The sequence below is a fragment of the Primulina eburnea genome, chromosome 10 (assembly GCF_022965805.1).
Source record: "Primulina eburnea isolate SZY01 chromosome 10, ASM2296580v1, whole genome shotgun sequence".
Classification (NCBI taxonomy): domain Eukaryota; kingdom Viridiplantae; phylum Streptophyta; class Magnoliopsida; order Lamiales; family Gesneriaceae; genus Primulina; species Primulina eburnea.
The window spans coordinates 22940364-22964537 of record NC_133110.1 but is presented as its reverse complement, the minus strand read 5'-3'; the positions used below and the strand labels follow the sequence as shown (position 1 = coordinate 22964537).

General features: G+C 39.0%; 2 protein-coding genes and 1 long non-coding RNA gene across 3 annotated transcripts; 1 reads left to right on the top strand and 2 right to left on the bottom strand.

Moving 5' to 3' along the window:
• Positions 1 to 2390: 2390 nt before the first annotated feature.
• On the bottom strand, positions 2391 to 6778 carry LOC140802806 (uncharacterized). The gene is made up of 5 exons (XM_073158432.1): positions 6721 to 6778; positions 5593 to 6312; positions 5236 to 5397; positions 3853 to 4006; positions 2391 to 2880 (listed from the first exon to the last, which is right to left on the bottom strand). Exons 1-5 carry the CDS (start codon positions 6776 to 6778, stop codon positions 2391 to 2393), a joined length of 1584 nt encoding a protein of 527 aa, XP_073014533.1.
• A 7412-nt stretch (positions 6779 to 14190) lies between these two features.
• Positions 14191 to 15144, bottom strand: LOC140802805 (uncharacterized). Its single transcript, XM_073158431.1, has 3 exons — positions 14830 to 15144; positions 14337 to 14715; positions 14191 to 14216 (listed from the first exon to the last, which is right to left on the bottom strand). Exons 1-3 carry the CDS (start codon positions 15142 to 15144, stop codon positions 14191 to 14193), a joined length of 720 nt encoding a protein of 239 aa, XP_073014532.1.
• A 3807-nt stretch (positions 15145 to 18951) lies between these two features.
• Positions 18952 to 19437, top strand: LOC140803980 (uncharacterized). Its single transcript, XR_012112000.1, has 3 exons — positions 18952 to 19011; positions 19131 to 19181; positions 19373 to 19437. It is a non-coding gene; the product is annotated as an uncharacterized lncRNA (long non-coding RNA).
• Positions 19438 to 24174: the final 4737 nt, after the last annotated feature.

Genomic DNA, 24174 nt, shown 5'->3' with positions numbered 1-24174 from the left:
CAAAATAAAATAAAACAAAATAAAATAAAATAAATCTCCCCCAAACTTAAACATGTGCATCGTCCTCGATGTGAATAAGCATGATAAATAGGAAAATGCACATACACTGGGCAACGACCGTCAGTGGTCATTGCCATCATCCTCATCATCGTCATCGTGGTGGGGTGGTTGGAACTCTGGCGGGTGGTAAACAGGTGGCCACTGTGGAGGAGGTGGAAACGGATGACCAGAAGTAGAAGCAGGTGGAAACTGCTGAGCCAACACCGAAGTGAAATCCATCATGTAATCCATGAATGTATCGGCCCTATACCTCAAAGCATCCATCTCTTGGCGTTGAGCTCGCATGTCCTCTTCCAACATAGTCAATCTGTTTCTCCTGTGCCTGTGCTGCGGTGGTTGTTCTTGGGCTTGGGCTTGGTCACGTCTCTCTGCAGCTCTTCTATTAAATTCTCTTTCAGCTCTACGTGCTGCAGCTTGGTCATTTCTGATGCCCCCATGTGGTTGAATTACCACAATATCTTTCTTTGGTTGCAACAACTCTTCATTCGGTGCCCAAGTAACCCCCGCATGTTGGCATAAAACAGTGATGACAGAGGGGTGGAGAAGTCCACTCGGAGAGTTACCACTTGCATAATCGAAAATTGAATTCTGAAGCAATCGACCTAGATCAATTGTCTTCCCTGTCATAATGCAAAATGTGAGAATGGCTCTCTCCTTGATCACGGTAGTGATGTGTTCGGTAGGCTTGATCCTAGCAGAAATGAATGAATACCAATATTTGGCCATTTCCTTGAGGTCAAACTTTGCTAGGCTCAAGTGCACATTGTCTCTCATTCGCCATTCGGCTCCCTGTGTACAAATAGTCTGAAGAATACTGTCATAATCAACATGCTCATTTTTGTATTCTTGTACTCGTCGTGCATGATTTCAGGAAAGCCATATATCGTGTTGATTGTACGTGCATCAAAGGCTACCTCTTTTCCTCTCACAAACACCGTTAACCGATCATGTCTAACCTTTAAGTTAGCGTAGAACTCTCTCACCAGTGATATGACAGCATCCTGTGGCTGTCTTCCAAACTCCTCCCACTGTCGAACCCTAATCATTTGTTCAATTTGAGTATCAGGGAAGCTCATATCAAATCCTCTCTCCTTGATAATGCTTCTATTCAAAATCTTCCCATATTGTTCTTCCGCCCTCTCATCATAAAACCGACTCGCATCATAGTTCACCCTTGATGATGATGAAGCACCTTTTGATGACTTTCTTTTTAGTGGCATTTTGTCGAACACCTTCTCAACACAACTTTAATTCAACCCACTTCTCAAAATACAAGATTATTGCAATCCACCAAACTACTACTTCATAATATTCACACTTCAACAATGTACACAATAATCAATCAACAATATTCCCAAAATCAACAGTATGCTTCACAAAATGAATAATTTCCTTCCTTAACAACAAATTTCGAATTTAGCAACAAATTTGCTAGAATTTGCTCACCTTGGTTGTGTTGAATTGTTTCTTGAAGAACAAAAACAAAGTTGTGTTCAAATTCTTGAATAAATTTTGAATCCCTTTTTTCAACCCTAGGTTGGATTTTTGAATTTGATGGAAAGAAATGAGGTATTTGATGGAATGTGTGAAGATTTGTAAGTTGTAGTGATGAATTTGTTGAAAGAAGAACAAAGATTTGGTGTATGAGTTGTGTTTGGAGTAGGGATTTTCGAAAATATGGAAGTGGGTGTTCTTGAGAGTGTGTTTCGGTAATGGAAGAGAATGCCCGATTGTTTCTTAAAAAGGTGTTACCGCGGGTGCGGTAGTGTAAGCACCGTGGGTGCGGTGTCATTTCGAACAAGCAGCGCGGGTGCGGTAGTGTAGGCAGCACGGGTGCGCTCTTGTCTCGGCAGTTTAACGCAGGGGCGGTAGCATAGGCAGCGCGGGTGCGGTGTGTGTTCGGCAGCTACGCGCATTTCTCCATAATGCACGACCGCGGGTGCGCTAGTGTAAGCACCGCGGGTGCGGTAGTGCTTCGGCACTCCTAGAGCGGGGGCGCTTTATTTGTGCTGCGGGTGCACTCCTGCTTCGAATTTTCTTGAATTTGTAATGCACCTCAAGCATAGGTGCAGTGCACATGAGACTGTAAGGGCGCTCCTGTTTTATCAAAATATTTTCTTCTCAACTTTTCAGTCCTGAAAAGAAAACAATTGAAAATCATTAAACTTGGGAAGATAAAATCACACATTATATCTAAAAAATACAAAAACACAAATAACATGATACAAAAATAAAATCAACCCCAAAATCAAAATGCAAAATAAACAAAAAATTTGGGTTGCCTCCCAATAAGCGCTTGGTTTAATGTCATCAGCCTGACTTTCGTCAGTCTACTTTGGTTCTCGCAGTGGGATGTTGTCCATATGTCGCACTTCATTGCCAAAGTAATGCTTGACCCTCTGACCATTGACTTTGAATGTCTCGCCATTTTTGCATTTTAGTTCAATTGCACCATGTGGGTACACTTTTTCTACTGTGAATGGGCCAGACCATCTGGATTTTAACTTACCAGGAAACAACCTCAGTCGAGAATTGAATAATAACACCTGTTGTCCTGCTTCAAATTCTCGTCGAAGAATCTGCTTGTTGTGCCATCTCTTGGTATTTTCTTTGTATATCTTGGCATTCTCGTATGCATCATTCCTGAATTCTTCCATCTCATTCAACTGCAACAGTCGTTGCTCGCTCGATGCTCCCATATCAAAATTTAGCTTTTTGATAGCCCAAAATGCCTTGTGCTCCAGTTCTAAAGGTAAATGACAAGCTTTCCCAAAGACCAACCTATAAGGTGACATCCCGATAGGTGTCTTGTATGCAGTCCTGTATGCCCATAAAGCGTCATCTAGCTTGATTGCTCAATCCTTCCGGTTTGTTTTCACTGTCTTTTCTAATATTTGCTTTATCTCCCGGTTGGATATCTTTGCTTGCCCATTGGCTTGCGGGTGGTATGCCAGTGTCACCCTGTGTTTCACATCATACTTGGCCAATAGTGAGTTAAAAATTTTGTTACAGAAATGTGTACCTTCATCACTGATAATGGCCCTAGGCGTTCCAAATCTCGTGAAGATGTTCCTGTGGACAAACTTAACAACAACTCGAGCATCATTAGAACTGGTGGCGATTGCTTCCACCCATTTTGACACATAATCGACAGCAAGTAAAATGTATGATTGACCAAACGAAGATGGGAAGGGACCCATAAAATCAATACCCCATACATCGAAGAGTTCCACCTCCAAAATATTTGTTAGTGGAAATTCATGTCGTCTAGAAATGTTGCCAACTCTTTGGCATTTATTACATGACTTTACTAAGGTATAGCTGTCTTTAAACAAACTGGGCCAATAAAAACCGGATTGCAATACCTTAGCCGCTGTTCGTGACGCTCCAAAGTGTCCACCATAAAGTGAGGAATGACACTGCTCTAGAATTATACCCGCTTCTTCCTCAGCTACACATCGTCTGATTATCTGATCAGCGCATCTCTTAAACAAGAACGGATCGTCCCACAGGTAAAACTTAGCATCATGAAGAAATTTCTTCTTTTGATGATACGTTAAATCTGAAGGCAATTCTCCTGCAGCAAGAAAATTAGCTATATCTGCAAACCACGGATATGTAACACTTACCTTGAAAAGTTGCTCATCTGGGAATGACTCGTTGATAGCTCCACCTTCAGTTCGTTCTTGCAGCTCTAATCGTGACAGGTGATCAGCCACTTGGTTCTCACAACCTTTCTTATCTTTGACTTCAAAGTCAAATTCTTGAAGTAAGAGTATCCATCGTATCAACCTGGGCTTTGCATCTTTTTTTGCAAACAAGTATCGAAGAGCTGCATGATCAGTAAAAACGGTTACCTTGGTGCCAATGAGATATGTTCTGAACTTGTCAAATGCAAACACCACTGCTACCATTTCTTTCTTAGTAGTTGTGTAATTCTGTTGGGCTGCATTGAGTGTACGACTTGCATAGTAGATGGCTTTAAACATCTTGTCTCTTCTTTGTCCCAATGCTGCTCCCACAGCATAGTCGCTAGCATCACACATGAGCTCAAAGGGCTCCTTCCAATCAGGTACTATCATGATGGGTGCAGAAATCAGTGCTTTCTTGATCCTGTTAAATGCCTGCAAGCAATCATCGTCGAAAATAAATGTTGAATCTTTCTCTAACAAATTACATAAAGGTCTAGTAATTTTAGAGAAATCTTTAATATAACGACGATAAAACCCGGCATGTCCCAAGAAACTTCTTATTCCTTTCACGTTCTTCGGCGGTGGAAGATTTTCAATTGCCACAACTTTGGCCCTGTCAACTTCTATTCCTTTAGCTGAAATTTTGTGGCCAAGCACAATACCTTCGGGAACCATGAAGTGACATTTTTCCCAATTCAGAACTAGATTCTTAGCTTGACATCTCTGCAAAACAAGCATTAGATTTTGCAAACAATGATCAAAAGATGTACCAAATACAGAAATGTCATCCATAAAAACCTCCATTATTTCCTCAACCATATCAGAAAATATGGCCATCATACACCTCTGAAAAGTAGCAGGTGCATTGCGTAGTCCAAATGGCATTCTCCTGAAAGCAAATGTACCGTAAGGGCAAGTGAAGGTAGTCTTCTCCTGATCCTCCGGTGCTATGACAATCTGATTGTAACCTGAATAACCATCTAGAAAGCAATAATAATGGTAACCACCAACTCTATCAAGCATCTGGTCAATAAATGGAAGTGGGAAGTGATCTTTCCTAGTAGCATCATTCAATTTCCTGTAGTCTATGTATACTCGCCAACCAGTCACTGGACGAGTTGAAATCAATTCATTGTTCTCATTTTTCACTACAGTTATTCCTCCCTTCTTAGGCACTACTTGTACTGGTGAAACCCATGAGCTATCAGATATAGCATAAATAACACCAGCATTTAACAATTTTAATACCTCAGCCCTCACAACCTCTTTCATTGCAGGATTAAGCCTTCTCTGATGATCAACATAAGGTGAATATGACTCCTGCATCAAAATTTTATGCATACAAACAGTAGGGCTAATTCCCCTTATATCAGCAATTGTCCATCCCAGAGCATATTTAAATTCTCTCAACACCCTCAACAATTTTTCTTTTTCAGTACAAGTAAGAAAAGAAGAGATGATACTGGATATGTTGAATTTTCACCTAAAAATGCATAACAGAGGTGACTTGGAAGTTCCTTCAATTCGGGGGATAATTTTGGTACCTCTATATTTGCATCTTCGAGTAGTTCTACATTATGCACATCAATCTTTTCTTTAGGCAATGTATCGAGAGCAAGTAGCTCCTCTTGCATGTCCCAATCATCTTCATCCAGTATAGATGCCGATTCCAACAAGCATCTCTCCAAAGAATCTTTCGTCAATCTACCTGCACCAACATGAGATACACATGAGTCAATTACATCAATGCTATTACAAGTACTTACCTCATTTGGTTCTTTGATTGTGTTGTAGATGTTGAACATAACTTCTTCTCCACCTACTCTCAATGTAAGCTCACCCTTGTGCACATCAATCAAAGCTTTTCCGGTGGCCAAGAATGGCCTTCCAAAGATAAGTGGGGTGTCCTGATCTTCTTCCATATCTAGAATGACAAAATCAGCAGGAAATATAAATTTGTCTACCTTTACCAGAACATCCTCCACTATACCCCGTGGATATGTAAGTGATCTATCCGCCAGCTGCAAGGTAATAGAGCTAGGCTTCACCTCACCAAGCTCCAAAGTCCTGTAAATAGAAAAAGGCATTAAATTAATACTGGCACCTAAATCACATAAAGCTTTATTTATTCTAGAACCACCAATAACACAAAGAATAGTAAAACTCCCTGGATCTTTGAGTTTCTGTGGTAGTTTCCTTTGAAGTATGGCGCTACACTCTTCTGTCAACTTCACTGTCTCAAACTCATGCAACTTCCTCTTCTTTGACATCACATCTTTGATGAACTTTGCATAGTTTGGCATTTGTTCTAACGCATCAGCAAATGGAATGTTGATGTGAATCTTCTTGAAAATTTCCAAAAATTTGGCAAATTGCTCATCCAATTTCTTCTTTTTGAACCTCTGCGGATATGGAAGAATTGGCTTGAATACCGGCGATTGTTCAACTTCAACTTCAACTTTGGATTCCTCAGTTTCGACTTCTTCAAGAATCACCTCCTTTTCATCCTTCTCATTGGAATTTTTACCATCAAGTTCTTTTCCACTTCTCAAAGTCACAGCTTTGCATTGCTCCTTTGGATTCACTTCAGTGTTACTCGGGAACTGACCTTTATTTTGATCTTTCAATGCATTAGCTAATTGACCAATCTGTGTCTCCAATGACTTCATTGTAGCTCCCATATTTCCCATGTGAGTTTCCATGCCATCAAGACGAGATTCAGTCCTAGCCATTCTTTTACTCGATTCTACCACAAATGTCCCAACTAAATCCTCAAGTGAAGGTTTTCCTTCCCCCTTTGATGCATTGAACCCCGGTGGAGGATTCAAAACATTCTTATTATTAGCATATGAAAAATTCTCGTGATTTCTCAAACCCGGATGATAAGTGTTAGGGGGAGGGTTACTTCGATATCCTCCATAACCACCAAAATTCCTATTGTTGATATAATGAGCCTCATCAGGAATACGTGGTTCCTCAGTGACAACAGATGCATTTTCAACATCTGATGTACTAGCCTTGTTCATTGCTGCAATTTGAGTTGTTAAAGCTGAAACTTGAGCTGTGAGTGATGTAATAGGATCTATGGCATAAATCCCAGCTTGCTTCTTCACTCCTGATCTTTCAGTCGGCCATTGATAACTGTTAATGGTCATCTGTTCAAGCAAATCATATGCTTGATCGGGTGATTTGGCAAATATTTTGCCACCAGCTGCTGCATCAACAGTACCTCTTGTTTGTCCATTCAAACCATTGTAAAATAATTCAATCTGTACCCAATCTTCAAAACCATGGTTTGGACATCTCCTCAACAATTCCTTATACCGTTCCCATGCCTCATATAGTTGCTCAAAATCAGTCTGCCTAAAAGTACTTATCTCGATTTTCAACTGTGCAGACTTCGCAGGTGGGAAATATTTTGCAAGAAACTTAGTTGCTAAATCCTGCCAGGTAGTGATACTCCCCAAAGGAAGCGATTGGAGCCATCCTCTTGCTTGGTCCCTAAGAGAAAAAGGAAACAAACGCAATCGAATTATATCATCAGAAACACCATTTATTTTTACCGTATCAGTAATTTCAAGGAATGTTCTGAGATGTAAATGAGGATCTGCAGTAGCGGCTCCCCCAAACTGATTCTGTTGAACCATGTTTATCAACGCAGGCTTGAGCTCAAAGTTGTTTGCATTAATCGTTCCTCGTGCTATACCAGAATAATGAGCATTCAATACCGGCCTAAAATGATCTCGGATGGGTATTGCAGGGGGTGGATTTTCATTATCTCTGTTTTCAGCCATTGCTCGAATCTCTTCTCTTCTTGCCTTTCTTAATCTTCTTGCAGTTCTTTCGATTTCAGGATCTAAGATAAGCAAGTCAGGATTTTGCGATCTTCGCATGCACTGTCAAACAAAGACAATAAACAAATCAATGTTCAATGTAATACAATAAAAACAGCTCTAAATTAAAATCTAGACTAATTGGTAACAATACTAATATAAATTCAAATTTTACACTCCCCGGCAACGGCGCCAAAAACTTGTTGCGTGTTTTCTTTATTGCTCGCAAGCGCACGGCGTCAAGTTATAGTAAAATGTAATTTTAAGTACAAGTATCGATCCCACGAGGAATGTAATTTCTAAATTTATACTAATGCTTGTAATTAGAATAGTCTCGATTTTATTTAGAATGATCAAATAACAGATTTGTTCGTACCAATAACTGAATTGAAAATAAATTTAATTTTAATAACACCAAACAGAGTTGAACAATGGAATAAAAGATCTAGAGGTTTGACTTCACGCAACTATCCACCATGTGATATGTTTGTGTAGCTATATTATAATTGTCCTTCTTATTCATTAGCCAAGAATTCTATAATTATCTACTCCCTCTCTCGAGTGCTAAGTAGATACTAATTATCTAATAAAAGATTGCAACGTCTCCGTCAACAATCAACAATTAAATAACACAACAAGCACTAAATTCTTTTAATGGCTTCCATAGCAATATATGTCCTCTCGAACTATATAAATACCATCGATGTATTTTTCCCTTTCTTGATTATAAATTTCCTTTTTCAAGTGATAATTTATAACATACAAATCATTCAAGATATGGCCAGTAAAATGAAAGCATTAAGATTAGAAAAATACAAAGGAACAATAAAGATAATTTATTTAGCATAAATCATGAATCTCAACACATGGTTTCTAGTTTTGTTCCATCATCCCTCTAGAATTAAGATTTAGTTCATAATAATGAAAATAAAACAACAACACATGAATCTTAAACAAGACATATCAAAATAAAACTAAAAATAAAGAAAGAAAGAACTTAGAACAAGAGTTTTGGAGTGTATGAAGTTTTTGTCCAAAGATATGCAAGAACTTGTTGAAGATGATGATCTTGATCTTCAACCCATTTCCTTGTAGCCTCCACCCTTTTCCTAGCTTCTCTCTATACCCTAGATGATGAAAAAGAGACCCTTTTATAGTCTAGACAAGATATCCCACGTAGCACACCATTTTCCCCTTCTTTTCTTCAAAGTCCACAAAGTTTCACAATTTCCGGAGGGATGTTTGTGCATGACCGCGGGTGCGGTAGTCTAAGGACCGCGGGTGCGGTGAAATTTCGTCAAAAACTCTCCTGCTCAGCAAGTGGCACCGCGGGTGCGGCGCTTGCATGACCGCGGGTGCGGTCATGCCTCGGCGAACAGCGCGGGTGCGGCGGTGTATGCAGCGCGGGTGCACTGTTGCTTCGTGTCTCATTGTCCTTTGCACCTTCTAATTCATCACTATATCATTCCAAACTCTCATTTCTAAGCTTCCAAACTACGATAACAAAAACAACAACATATCAAATAAAACCTGCTCAAGAATCACAAAATTCCAAGTTAAAAACAAGTAATAAAAGTATAATAAATTGCACTTATCAATTTACTATATCATAATATAAATTCAACTCCTTAATTTATTCTCTCAACGGGAACAAACGATCCAGTGCTTGTGTTACCCTCAATGGTTCACAGCTAGCCTTCGGTTCACAACTCTTTGTGATTCAGAATAATATTTATACTTATTCTTTCTTACCCTAGTTAGCCTCATTCTTTTCATCAACACCTTGATTAAGAATGTCAGAACTCATTTCTGATTGCACACATCGGATCATGGTAAGAACGTCTAGCAGCATCGCCCCATGATCACCTAGGTATCACTGATAGTGTCTGCAAGAACCAGTCGATTATGATTAACGTACAGTACGGTCCCTTCATCGCATATATCTCAATCGAATCTGCAACCATTGGTTCATCGAGGGTTGCATAATAATTCGATAACTATGTGATAACTATAATAGTTGCATCGCGTGTACTATTTGAGAACTCCTTCTCTAACGTACATCTCATACTCTGGTCAGAGATTCCATGCACTATTATTACATCAGATCACATAGGATATACACACCCACAGGTGAGCGGTGAATCCCCGACTACGATGCACTGGCTCTTATATGTGTCGCAACTGTACCCAACCTCGCCACCTGATGACTCTCCTGGAGCCGATAAACGAGTCAAAGCACAGCCCTAGCATATAGAGCCTCAGTGTTGTCCCGGGTCGTAAGGACTAATGGTGTACAATCATAATCACGGACTTATCCGCTCGATGAATGATAACAACTTGGAAAGTCCGAGGGAGGGTTGTTCGGTATAATCATCATATGACTACTCATCTGCATATTTGGACATCTCTATGCCCTTACCAAGAAACGCAGTACACAACATCACATATGCTAGTCTCGAGCTCAAGCGACCTTTATCCATGTTTTAGGCAGCTGAATCGACTAAGAACGAATTTAGAATATGCAGTGTTTACAAATGAGTTTCAACATCGAATTACGATTCATTTGTATTAAAGCATAATCAAGGACTTTATCTATGATGATTGCATGGGTATACAGATAAAGTATAACGAAACCATTAAAAGTTAAATTATATTAAAATAAAGATTGTTTATTTCACTTGAGTCAATAAATTTCCTACCCAGCCATTGGCTTGCAGGGCATCTACCCTAACAGTGTCTACATCTGGAGTCTTAAGAACCATCAAGCTTAGTTAATTTTGTTGGACATTCCATTGGAAAGATCATATTGAGAACTGTGTTATCAGGTTTAACTCAAGATCAAAAAATCAGCACCTCATAACTCTGCCTGATATTATTGCTAATTGCCATATTTACTCATGCAGAGAGCATTATGGAACCTTATTTGAGATACTTGCACACGTATCTTTCTGTCTCTGGCCCACATCTTGGTTATCTTTATAGTTCGAACTCCTTATTTAATGGGGGTTTGTGGCTCTTGAAGAAGCTTAAGGGCTTACAGTGCATTCATAAACTTGTTGGATCTGGTTTTCTACACACCCAAACGCGGCGGAAGTTTTACAATTTTTATTTTATTTTGAAAACAAAATAATTTTGCTTTAGGCGCTCGTATGGTTCAACAAAACAGTCATAGGATGTTTAGAGAATTATAACTTTTGTGAATAAATCACGTGGCACCAATTGATCCGGTATTACGGATCTAGCTCTTGATGAATCCCTACGAACTTTCTTCAAGAGATTCCTTTCCTTCCTTCTAATCAGGTCCACGACTGAATAGAATGATCCTCTTCCAAATTGCACTAAAAATATTGGAAGATATTTATCGTAGGAGAAGATTATTTGAGAGACGGCTCAAAAACCCCTCTCAAAAAAGGTGGCCGATTATTTTCTTTCCTTGGGGGTGGGGTTCTCGAAAAAATGGTGGTGGTAGGGTTAGGGTTGACCTATCAACCTTTATTTATAATTAAATTATAGCCTAATTACATCATTAACTTTAATGGACCTTGATTAAATTAATTAAACTAGTCTTCAACTCCTTGAATTTACTATATATATAATATAAATTAAAATTCTTGAATTTATTCTCTCAACGGGAACAGACGATCCAGTGCTTGTGTGACCTTCAATAGTTCAGGGATACAGCTAGCCGTGGGTTCACAACTCTTTGTGATTCAAGACATAATCCTTTATTCAGGCTTACTCTAGTTAGCCTCGTTCTTTTCATCAACACCTTGATCAAGAATGTCAGAACTCATTTCTGATTGCACCCATTGGATCATAGTAAGAGCGTCTAGCATCGCCCCATGATCCCCTAGATATCACTGATAGTGCCTGCAAGAACCAATCGATTATGATTAACGTACAGTACGGTCCCTTCATCTCATATATCCCGATCGAATCTGCAACCATTGGTTCATCGAGGGTTGCATATTAATTCGATAACTATGTGATAACTATAATAGTGGCATCGCGTGTACTATTTGGAAAACTCTTTCTCTAACGTACATCTCGTACTCTGGCCAGAGATTCCATGCACTATTATTTCATTAGATCACATAGGATATCCACACCCGTAGGTGATAGGTGAGCGGTGAATCCCCGACTACAATGCACTGGCTCCTATATGTGTCGCAACTGTACCCAACCTCGCCACCTGATGACTCTCTTGGAGTTGGTAAACGAGTCAAAGCACAGCCCTAGTATATAGAGCCTCAGTGTTGTCCCGGGTTGTAAGGACTAATGGTGTACAATCATAACCACGGACTTATCCGCTCGATGAATGATAACAACTTGGAAAGTCCGAGGAAGGGTTGTTCGGTATAATCATCATAAGACTACACATCTGCATGTTTTGACATCTTTATGCCCTTACTAAGAAACGCAGTATAAAACATCACAGATGCTAGTCTCGAGCTCAAGCAACCTTTATACATGTTTTAGGCGGCTGAATTGGCTAGGAATGAATTTAGATCATACAGTGTTTACAAACGAGTTTCAACATCGAATTACGATTCATTTGTATTAAAGTATAATAAAGGTCTTTATCTTTGTTTGATAACATGGGTATACAGATAAAAAAATAACAAATCATGAAATAATGAATTATATTAAAATAAAGATTGTATATTACACTTGAGTCATTAAAATCTCTAGTCAACAGTTGATTTGTAGGGCATCTACTCTAAGAATCTCCCACTTGCCCTAGAGCCAACTACCCATAAACTTTAATCCCATTGATTCGCGATGCTTCTCAAACAATTGTCCTGGCAAGGGCTTCGTAAGTGGATCGGCAACGTTATCTGCAGAGAGGACTCTTTCGACTGATATGTCTCCCCTTCCCACAATCTCTCGGATGATGTGGAATTTCCTCAGTACATGTTTGGATCGCTGATGAGACCATGGTTCCTTTGCTTGCGCAACGGCACCAGCGTTGTCGCAGTACACCGGGACTGGATCAACTCCATTAGGAATAACGCCCAACTCTTGGACAAAATTCCTCATCTAAACTTCCTCTTTGGCTGCAGCAGATGCAGCAATGTACTCAGCTTCAGTGGTGGAATCCGCAACGGTGTCTTGCTTGGAACTTTTCCAAGAGACAGCCGCACCATTAAGCATGAATACAAAACCAGAGGTCGATTTTGAATCCTCTACGTCACATTTGAAGATAGAATCAGTTTTAGCCTTCCAATTTTAATTCTCCACCCCCATAGACCATGAACAAGTTCTTAGTCCTTCTCAAGTACTTAAGAATGTCTTTCACGACCTTCCAATGCATTGGATTAGGGTTCGCCTGATAACTACTTGTAATACCAAAGCATAAGTAATGTCAGGACGTGTCGATATCATACCATACATGATACTGCCAATGGCTGACGCATATGGAATTCGTGTCATCATCTCTATCTCTTAATCAGTTTTGGGATGATAGAAATAATATCCAACAGAATTCTTTGGATATCCTACAAAGTAGCACAAAGTGGATCTACTATCCAATTTGTCTCCACTGTCTGCTTCACGTAAGCAGGACATCCCCATATTCTCATGTAAGAATATTTGGGAGTTTTTCCCATCCATATCTCATATGGTGTTTTATCCACTGCTTTTGTATGGACATTATTCAACAACGTTGCCGCAGTTTCAAGCGCAAAGCCCCAAAACGATATAGGCAATTCAGTGAATCTCATCATAGATCGAACCATGTCCATCAAGGTTCTATTTCGACGTTCAGAAACACCATTCAATTGTGGTGTTGCTGGTGGAGTCCACTGTGAGAGAATCTCAATCTCTTTTAGATAACCCAAAAATTCAGCACTTAAGTATTCTCCACCTCGATCAGACGAAGTGCCTTAATACTTCTTTCTAGCTGATTTTCTACTTCAGATCTGAATTCTTTGAACTTTTCAAATGTTTCAGATTTGTGTTTCATCAAATAAATGTACCCATACCTCGAATGGTCATCAGTAAAGGTAATGAAGTAGGAATGCCCAAATTTTGTGCTAACACTTATCAGGCCACAAACGTCCATGTGGATCATATCCAGTAGACCATGCGCACGTTCCACGTTTTCATTGAATGGAGTTTTAGTCATTTTTTCTTTTAGACAGGACTCACAAGTTGGTAGAGAATTTATGTCTGACAAGTCAAACATGCCTTCTCCCACTAGCTTGTGCATCCTTCTTTGAGAAATATGACCTAGTCTAGCGTGCCATATTTGTGCGGGATTTGGATCTTCAATTTTTCTTTTGTTTGTTGTTTTTTTTGTATGCGCTTGGATATTGTTTAACGAAATATCTTTTAATTTTAAGTTATAGAGATCGTTTGTTAAATCTCCAGTTCCAATCAAACATTCATTCTTGTATAAATTGCAAACACCTTTAGCAAAAACACAAGAATAACCATCCCTATCAAGCATAGAAATAGAAATAATGTTTTTAACCAATTCAGGAACAAATAAAACGTCTCTAAAAAACAACTTAAAATTATTTTTCAAAATTAAAGTAATGTCTCCAATGGTAGTGGCAGCAAATCTTGCTGCATTTCCTAGTCTTAGAAAGGTCTCACCATCTTTAAGCCTCCTGCTTCTTCCCATCACCTGAAAATCATTGCATAGATGAGAACCACATCCGGTATCCAATACCCAAGAAGAGGAATTAATAGAAACATTAACTTCAATATAAACATACCATGGCCAGAACACTTCTGGGCAAGATACTCCTTGCAACTACGCCTCCAATGTCCAGGTTTTTTGCAGTAGAAACAGACATGCTCTGACTTGTCAGGCTTTGTGGGCCCCGGATTTGCTTCTTGTATGGCTTTTTGTTGGGCTTGTTCTTCTTTGAAGGGGCAGAACGCTTCTTGCCTTTATTTGGGGCTCCCTTTTTCGTACCATACGAAGAACCCACTAGAAGAACAAGATTTTCCTTTTTAATTGTGGCCTCATAATTAGTGAGCATATTGACCAACTCTTCAAGGGTGGCCTCAAGCTTGTTCATATTAAAATTAACCACAAATCCATCGAACGAGGCAGGCAAAGACAACAAGAGAATATCCGTCGAGAGCTCACTAGGTATAACCAAATCGAGTCCCACCAACTTCTCAATGAGCCCAATCATCCTAACACCATGCTCATGGACCGAAGTCCCCTCTCGCAAGCGTGTAGTCATGAGTTCTTTAACAGTCGCATGTCTTTCTGAACGAGTTTGTACAGCATTCAATTCTTTCAGATGAAGGTGAATGTCAGCAGCATTCACCGCCTCCTCAAACCTCCTCTGAAATTCATTCGACATAGAAGCCAACATGTAGCTCTTAGCTTGGAGATCATGATCCCAATGTTTCTCAAGCTTAGCTAATTCAGTCCTACTGATATCAGGAGCCGCCTCCATAAGTGGCTTCTTATCAAGCACATACGCAATCCTTTCGGAGTTCAGAACAATCTTGAAGTTTTGAAACCAGTCATGATGGTTAAGGCCAGTCAATTTGTTTTGATCGAGAATGATTGAAAGCGGGTTATGAGTAGACATCGTAAATATATTGAAAATAAAAAACAGATAAAGGTTACTGATAATTTTAAAATAATTCTAAGATATAAAATATGGATTTCATTTTATAAATTAACCTCCCACTATTTTGACATTTTCACTACCCTCTGATGAAAAAGGGAAATCGTATTTCCTTAGTAGGCACGTAGAGTCCAATTAGCCAATTATAATCCCGAATAATATCAGCCAATTATAATTTCAAAAAGATAGAGTCCAATTGCATCCCTATGCAACCTCCGCGTGTTTTGCCTCACGTTTAATAAGGACCCAATAATATGACGTCGTTTATTTTCACGTGTCAAACCAACCCATCAAAATTGAATTGTAGTGGACGGTCGCCATGAGTTCCCCCAATAATATGAGCCGATGTCATGGGAGTTCCACTCAATTCACATCATATGTCCGATGGAAGTCACATCTTTCCGGCGTACAGGCCTCCCCAATAATATGAGCCAGACACTGTCCGCGAGTAGCGATCAACATGCAACCACGGTTGATGGAAGGCAAGGAAAAATTAAACTCTTTTAATTTTTACTTTTTCAATTTGATATAAATTTTGAACCATATTCAAAATGAGGGATTTTAGTTTTAAAATTGTCTCATCATTTTAATTTGAAAATCCCGTGCCACGAGTTTGTATGTTTGTCGGATTCATGCAACTATATTATATAATAATATACATACATGCATACTACTATATGTCACATATATCATAATATGACATTCAACAATAAATAAGGATGATCGATCGCCAACACTATTAGATCCATGAGAGCCATACATTGATCCAGGTCCAAACCTAGGTGAATGCAGGGATGCAAATGCAACCATTACAAAAGCTTCTAATATTTTACATGTCTTTATCTCGTTCATCGAGCCCACCATTTTCCAGTCTTGATATCCCACTATTTCTAATATTACATTTAAATAGCCATGGCACATAAGGGATAAATCTCATGGGGTGGGAACGGACCATAAACCAGGCCCACTTTAATAATATCAAATATTAAAAAAAAACAAATAAAACAGTAAAATATTCTAACATACACCTAACACATTGGTCAAGGCTCTCGATCATCCTTCATGCATTTAATATCAAATATTAACATCAATTTAATTAAACAATTTAATTAATTGATAAATCATATATCTAATAATTATATCGCTAACCACCATAATTATTAAAGAATTTAATAAATTAAATAAACTTTTTATTTAATTTTCAATTAAATCAATAATAATTGATTTCTTATAAAAACTCATTTTTACCATAAATAATTCAAAATCATATTCTAATTATTTATTTTACAAGAAAATTATTAATTTTACAAAAAAAAAAATTGAACCAATTTTCAAAAATATCAATTTTACCCAAACTTTTGAAAAATCAGAAAATTGCACCAAGGGCCCAAACAATTCAAGCCCACCAATCAGCATGCTTCCCGAGACGATCCCGGGCAGTCGCCCGCTGCCCGAACGTTTCGGGCAGTGGCAGCCACCTGTGCGCGCAACGCCACGCGCAGCGTGCGGACGCTCCGCACGCTGCGCCGCGCAGTGCGCCGCGTAGGGCGGCGCACAGCGTGCGGACGTTCCACACGTTGCGCCGCTCCGCGCACGCATCTGTGCTCGGTCTGCCCGGAACAGTTCCAAGCAGATCGCGAATTTTTTTTTTTTTCGAAAATCCGAAAAATAATTTTATGGTACATCAATTTTTCTGAAAATTTTCTTGTGTGGTTAGAAACAAATTATTCAATATAATTTAAAATCATACGATTCAGAAAACTTGGCTCTGATACCACTGTTGGATCTGGTTTTCTACACGCCCAAACGCAGCGGAAGTTTTAAAATTTTTATTTTATTTTGAAAAACAAAATAATTTTGCTTTAAGCGCTCGTATTATTTAACAAAATATTCATAGGATGTTTAGAAAATTATATCTTTTGTGAATAAATCACGTGGCACCAACTGATCCGGTAATACGAATCTAGCTCTTGATGAATTCCTACGAACTTTCTTCAAGAGATTCCTTTCCTTCCTTCTAATCAGGTCCACGACTAAATAGAATGATCCTCTTCCAAATTGCACTAGAAATATTGGAAGATATTTATCGTAGGAGAAGATTATTTGAGAGACGGCTCAAAAACCCCTCTCAAAAGAAGGTGGCCGATTATTTTCTTTCCTTGGGGGTGGGGTTCTCGAAAAAATGGTGGTGGTAGGGTTAGGGTTGACCTATCAACCTTTATTTATAATTAAATTATAGCTTAATTACATAATTAACATTAATGGGCTTGATTTAAGTAATTGGGCTAGTCCAACTAGTTTAATTAATTTAATCAAGGTCCATTTAAACTTTAATTATGTATTATGTTGGGCTTGTACTCCTACAAGCAATTAAACATATTACCCACCATTTCTAATTTATTAATTAATCAACTCAACTTTTGAGCTTAATAAATAAAATACACTATAAATTCAACATTTGAATTTATTATTTAAATTATAAATTCAACTACTTGAATTTTCATCACGTGCAAAATTTAATATTAAATAAACCCAACATTTGAGTTTAATAAATTAAATTATCAAATTTTTTAAATTCAACTCCTTGAATTTATTATCTCAAAATTTAACTATCATAAATTCAACTCCTTGAATTTACTATATAACATAAATTCAACTTCTTGAATTTATTCTCTCAACGGGAACAGACGATCCAATGCTTGTGTGACCTTCAATGGTTCAGGGATACAACTAGCCGTGGGTTCACAACTCTTTGTGATTCATGACATAATCCTTTATTCGGGCTTACCCTAGTTAGCCTCATTCTTTTCATCAACACATTGATCAAGAATGTCAGAACTCATTTCTGATTGCACCCATTGGATCTTGGTAAGAGCGTCTAGCATCGCCCCATGATCCCCTAGGTATCACTGATAGTGCCTGCAAGAACCAGTCAATTACGATTAACGTACAGTACGGTCCCTTCATCTCATATATCCCGATCGAATCTGCAACCATTGGTTCATCGAGAGTTGCATATTAATTCGATAACTATGTGATAACTATAATAGTGGCATCGCGTGTAATATTTGGAGAACTCCTTCTCCAACGTATATCTCGTACTCTGGCCAGAGATTCCATGCACTATTATTTCATTAGATCACATAGGATATCCACAGCCGTAGGTGAGCGGTGAATCCCCAACTACAATGCACTGGCTCCTATATGTGTCGCAACTGTACCCAACCTCGCCACCTGATGACTCTCTTGGAGCCGGTAAACGAGTCAAAGCACAGCCCTAACATATAGAGCCTCATTGTTGTCCCGGATCGTAAAGACTAATGGTGTACAATCATAATTACGGACTTATCCTTTCGATAAATGATAACCACTTGGAAAGTTCGAGGGAGGGTTGTTCGGTATAATCATCATATGACTACCCATCTGCATGTTTGGACATCTCTATGCCCTTACTAAGAAACGCAGTATACAACATCACAGATGTTTGTCTCGAGCTCAAGCGACCTTTATCCATATTTTAGGCGGCTGAATCGACTAGGAACGAATTTAGATCATACAATGTTTACGAACGAGTTCCAACATCGAATTACAATTCATTTGTATTAAAGTATAATCAAGGTCTTTATCTATGTTTGATAACATGAGTATACAGATAAAGAAATAACAAACCATGAAATAATTAATTATATTAAAATAAAGATTGTTTATTACACTTGAGTCAATAAAATCCCTAGTCAACAGTTGACTTGTAGGGCATCTACTCTAACACAACTGACTTTTACCGACGATTCTGATCTCGAAAACACCTTCTTGTACAAACTCTGCAAGGTACTGGTTGAGCTCTTACCTTTCCTCTTTGATATCTCTTAGTCGCCGTTCGATATATTGTTGTATCGTTTAAGTTGGGGCCAAGGGGTTGTAATTCTTTGTAACTTCTAATTTTACAGCAAAAGACCTTGGAAAACTTCAAAAACATTATTTTGTTATCTTCGCCGCAGGTTAGTTCACGTCCTACTTAAGCAAGTTCATTATTGGATGTTTGTGACGTATTTGAGAAAAGCTATCTGAGACTTAAATAAACCGAACTTTTATATTGGCATTGCCAATCATTCCCAATTTTTTTTAATTCCCGAACCACCTTTTTACGTACAGTACAGATGACAAAAATCTTGTTTTTCCATGTTTGTAGGATGGTTATGTTCCATACCATTCAGCTAGGATAGAAATGTGCCCTGCATCTTCAGGAGACTGCTCTGCTGGAGCCATTCGGTATGGTGCTTTTGAGATTGGTGTAGCATTGGGCACTAAGTTAATCTCAAATTCCACTTCGCGATCAGGAAGTTCGCCCGGGAGTTCTTCAGGAAAGACATCCGGAAATTCTTGCACTACTGGAATCTTTTCTAGTGTAGGTGCAATTTCTTGTTTTACCTCGCTTAACACGGCTAGGTAAACTTCTTCTCCACTTATCATGGCTTTCCAAGTTTGAGAAACAGAAAGAAGAGTCTTTCGTTCTTTGGTCTTGCCACGAAATAATAGTTTCTCTTGGTGTGGAGCTTGGATAGTTACCGTCTTTCCATGACAGTCTACTAAAGCGTGATTCTTGGCTAACCAATCCATTCCAAGAATTACGTCGAATTCCACCATGTTTATTTGAATCAGGTTTGCCTTAAACTTCTGATCTTCTATGAGAACACTAATATCCCGATATAGAGTGCGGGTTTCTAAAATTCGATTTGCAGGGATTGCTACTCTATATGGTTCTTCTAAGTTATCAGGCTTAGCTCCTAGCTTCTTGGCAAATCTCTTAGACATGAATGAATGCGTAGCACCACAATCAAATAATACATAAGCAGGTATATTATTGATTAGAATGGTACCGGCTACTACATCATTTGAATTGTCCGCCTCTTCTTGAGTGATAGCATAGACTCGAGCATTGGGCTTGTTCACCTTAGGCTTATTTGGAGTTGTTCCACCTGCTGGACCATTCCTTGGATCTGGAATAGGACATTGAGCAATGCGATGGTCCATCTTCCCACAATGGAAACAAGCTCCAGAATTCCTACGACATTCACCAGTGTGTGTGAATCCGCAAGTTTGGCACTTGACTCCTTCTTTGTTTGATTGAGAGGAAGTGGTTCCTTTGGATGGAGCACTAAATTGGTTGCTTGCAAACCTAGGCCTCTTGAATTGCTGGCCCGATTGGTACTGGCTTGGCTGAGGACGTTTGAGTTTGTTCTCGCCTTCACGCCTCTTGATGTCATTCTCAGCCCTGATGGCGGCTCCCATCAATTCATCAAAACTATTGGGCTCGATAACGGCAAGGGCAGATTGAATACGGCTGTTCAATCCCTTCTTGAAGCGATGCATCTTCAAGGCCTCGTCTCCCATGATGGTTGGGGAGTAAGTTCCCAATGAGTAAAACTTAGATGAATACTCCACCACAGTCATGTTTGGTTCTTGAACCAAACTTTCAAATTCTGACAGCTTTTGCACTCGAACTGCTGTCGAAAAGTACTGCCTCAAGAATGCCTCTCGGAACCTTTGCCAAGTGATAGGTCCCGCCTCTATCATAGCTAGTGAGACTCCTTCCCACCATTTGGTAGCTTTATCGACAAGAAAAGGTGTAATCTCCTCTACTCTGATCCTTTGGGGAACCTCAAGTAGTCGAAGATGATTTTCCACTTCTTTCATCCAATTATGTCCGACCTCTGGATCGGTGCTTCCATCGAAGTTAGGGACTCTTGCTCTTTGGAGAGCCTCAGAGTGCTGCTTAGTCCCATTCTGAGCTGTAGGTGGTGGTGGTGGCTGATTAACATTAGGGTTCACCAACCCTTGTAGCGTTGTTGCCACGATTGTGGCTATAGCCATCAAGTCTACCTGACTGAGGCCAATTGCTGGTGGTGGTTGTGGTGGCTGTTGCTGTTGTGCATCCTCATCGTTGCGGTTATTGTTGCGGTTGCCGTAGCGAGGATTGCGATTGTTTCTAACTGGGCGTCCGTCCATTTCCTACAATTAAGAAAGTTCTAAGGTTGATGGCAGAATATGGACTCAAGAAAGGAAACAAAATGATTGAGTCATTGCTCGTAATTTAAATATGAAACAAATGGATAAAAATAACTTTTATTGATTTCCCAAGAAAATGCAATTACAACTGAATTTCGAAATGAAAACAGAAATGCAAGTGGGACAAGTGTTATTACAACTACTACTACTGGTATTCTAATCTATCACTTCTCCCAAATCTAAATTCATATGATCATCTTCAACTTCTTCTTCCTCTTCTGGATCCTCTTCAGGTTCTTCTTCATGGTTGGCTATTACTGCTTGTAGATGTTCAATATGACCATGCAGAACTGCATTCTGGTCGCTAAGAACTTCAACAGTACTCTGCAACTCATGAATTTGAGCATCAGTCTGCTCACTATACTGGTTGTGCTGGTGCACGAGTTGATGATTTTGATCCTTGAGTATTTGGATCTTCTCAAGCAGTGTATCACGTACCTCGATGAATTTCACCACAGTCTCTTGGGAGGTTTCAAACTCTTCTTGAGCCTTCCTACTCCTCTCTTCTGCCTCATGCAGATAATGAGCATTGCGTTGAACATCACACCTCAAATGTTCTGCTTGACGCTCTAACTCATCTTTGTCCAACTTTAGGCAGTAGTTATTCCCTTTTAGTTTTTCTAGCTTCCTCTCTAAGCTCTTAATGTAGCTACTTTGGTCCGCCATATCCTACATTCAAAAACATAAGGGTAAATGTTCAGAAATGATCCCAAGAATATAGGTCGAGTTATAGACAAATACTGGAATGAACAGAATCAGTACTGCCTATACAATTAACAGAAGAAATAGCTCAAAAATTTTCAATCTCAGAATTACGTGAAAAATTTACTAAAAATCCTTGACATCAAGAACATGAATGGTACCAAGTTTGGTGTAAAAATACTAAGCCATTTGGAAATGAAAACTCCTCAAAGTTTCGAAAAGTTGGAAAATTTTACGGAAATGATGATATCACTATCTAAACGATGGATTTTGGGCTTCGTCGGTGGTGCTAAAACGATAAATGTTCTAGGTTAGGTTCTCCTCGTCGAGAGCTTTTCAACGCCTACTTTTAATAGTAAAAATTCCTCCTGGATCAAAAGTTATGGCCATTTGAAGTTTGCGCGAAAAACACCTCAACTTCCATGCCATTTTGCGAAGTCTACTGCATGCGCCTACTGGAATTCACTTGCTACTGCAATTCTGATGCTACTGCATCCAGTCTGCTACTTTTCCAGCATTGTCTGCTGCATTCCGAGTCTACTGACCCAGTCTTTCGCATTCAGATCTACTGGTTTCCTTCTACTGGTTCTGGTTTCAGACTACTGGTCTTATCATACTGCTTTTTTTTTCTTCTACTGGTTTTGGACTACTGAATTTTTTATTTATTTTTTTTTTAAACTCGTTTCAGTAGTCTATTACAGTAGCTTATCTTCAGTAGTCTACTTCAGTAACCTTCAGAACTTATTCTCAGAAGTCTATAAGAACTTATTATTTCTAGTTCCTCCTCCCCAGATTATGAAACCCGGTTTCGCTCTGATACCACTTCAATGTCATGCCCCGGGACGGGGGTTGGTTGACACCGGCGTTGCTCTCAAATATTACATTCGAAAACAACAAGCCTCAAAAGTACAGAATTTCAGAAACCCGTCTTTTATTCATAATAATCAATGTCTATTACAACTCAATGACAAATGTTTTACAGCGGAAATGTAAAACCATAAAATTACAATGTCTGAACAGATGCAGCGGAAAATAAAACATAATCAGAACTAAGAACAACGGTCTTCATCACCAGCCCCAAAACTGACGTTGCTCCTCTTCTTCTATCAACTCTTCCACTTCAATGTCATGCCCCGGGACGGGGGTTGGTTGACACCGGCGTTGCTCTCAAATATTACATTCAAAAACAACAAGCCTCAGAAGTACAGAATTTCAGAAACCCGTCTTTTATTCATAATAATCATTGTCTGTTACAACTCAATGACAAATATTTTACAGCGGAAATGTAAAACCATAAAATTACAATGTCTGAACAGATGCAGCGGAAAATAAAACATAAATCAGAACTAAGAACAACGATCTTCATCACCAGCCCCAAAACTGACGTTGCTCCTCTTCTTCTATCAACTCTTCCTCGTTCTTATCTGAGATGAGTTTGGTGGGTGAGTGATATGATTGTCACTCAGTAAGCAGGGGTGGGAATAACTCCCAGTTTTCAACAGAAACAGTAATATAATAATATACAAAAAAACTCGTATTTTCATAACAGAAATCAGAATTCAGAATTTACAGGCTTCAGAACAGAAATCAGAATTAGTAAGCACTGAACACGTTAGTGAATTTCATGGCTATACTGATATCATTCCCCTATATGTTCTCTCCTCTAAGGGGTGAGGCCAGAATCAGAATCAGAATCAGAATTCAGAAATGTTCAGAATATATATTCTTACCATTAGTTCACTAGGGAGTTTCAGTGCTTCAAAATCAGAAATCAACATACAGAAACTGAACTTTAACACAGAATTATCAAACAGATTTCAAGATATTTATATGTAAGCCCACTTACAGTAATTTTCTCAAAGTGTTTCGGTAGAAGTCTGAAATCTGTTTGTTCTTGCTACTGGTTCTACTGCTCGAAAATCAGCACTCTCTTAGCTCGAAAATTCAAGTGATACTCTCAAGATTTGTGTAACCCAATTCAGAGGTTTGAGAGTGTTATTTATAGGCCGAAATCTGACTGTTAGGCTCCCTATTAATGGTCATAATCTGCATTTAACAGCCTTGATTCCGTTTTAAATGCTTCAGTTACAAGTCCAAGCTTAATCAGTAACTGTCTACTGCTTCCTCGCTCTTCTGCTGCTGGATTCTGTCTGCTGGAAAATACATGTGTCTGCTGGAAAAATACCAGCTTCTGAATATTATCTTCTGCTGGAAATTTTGCAT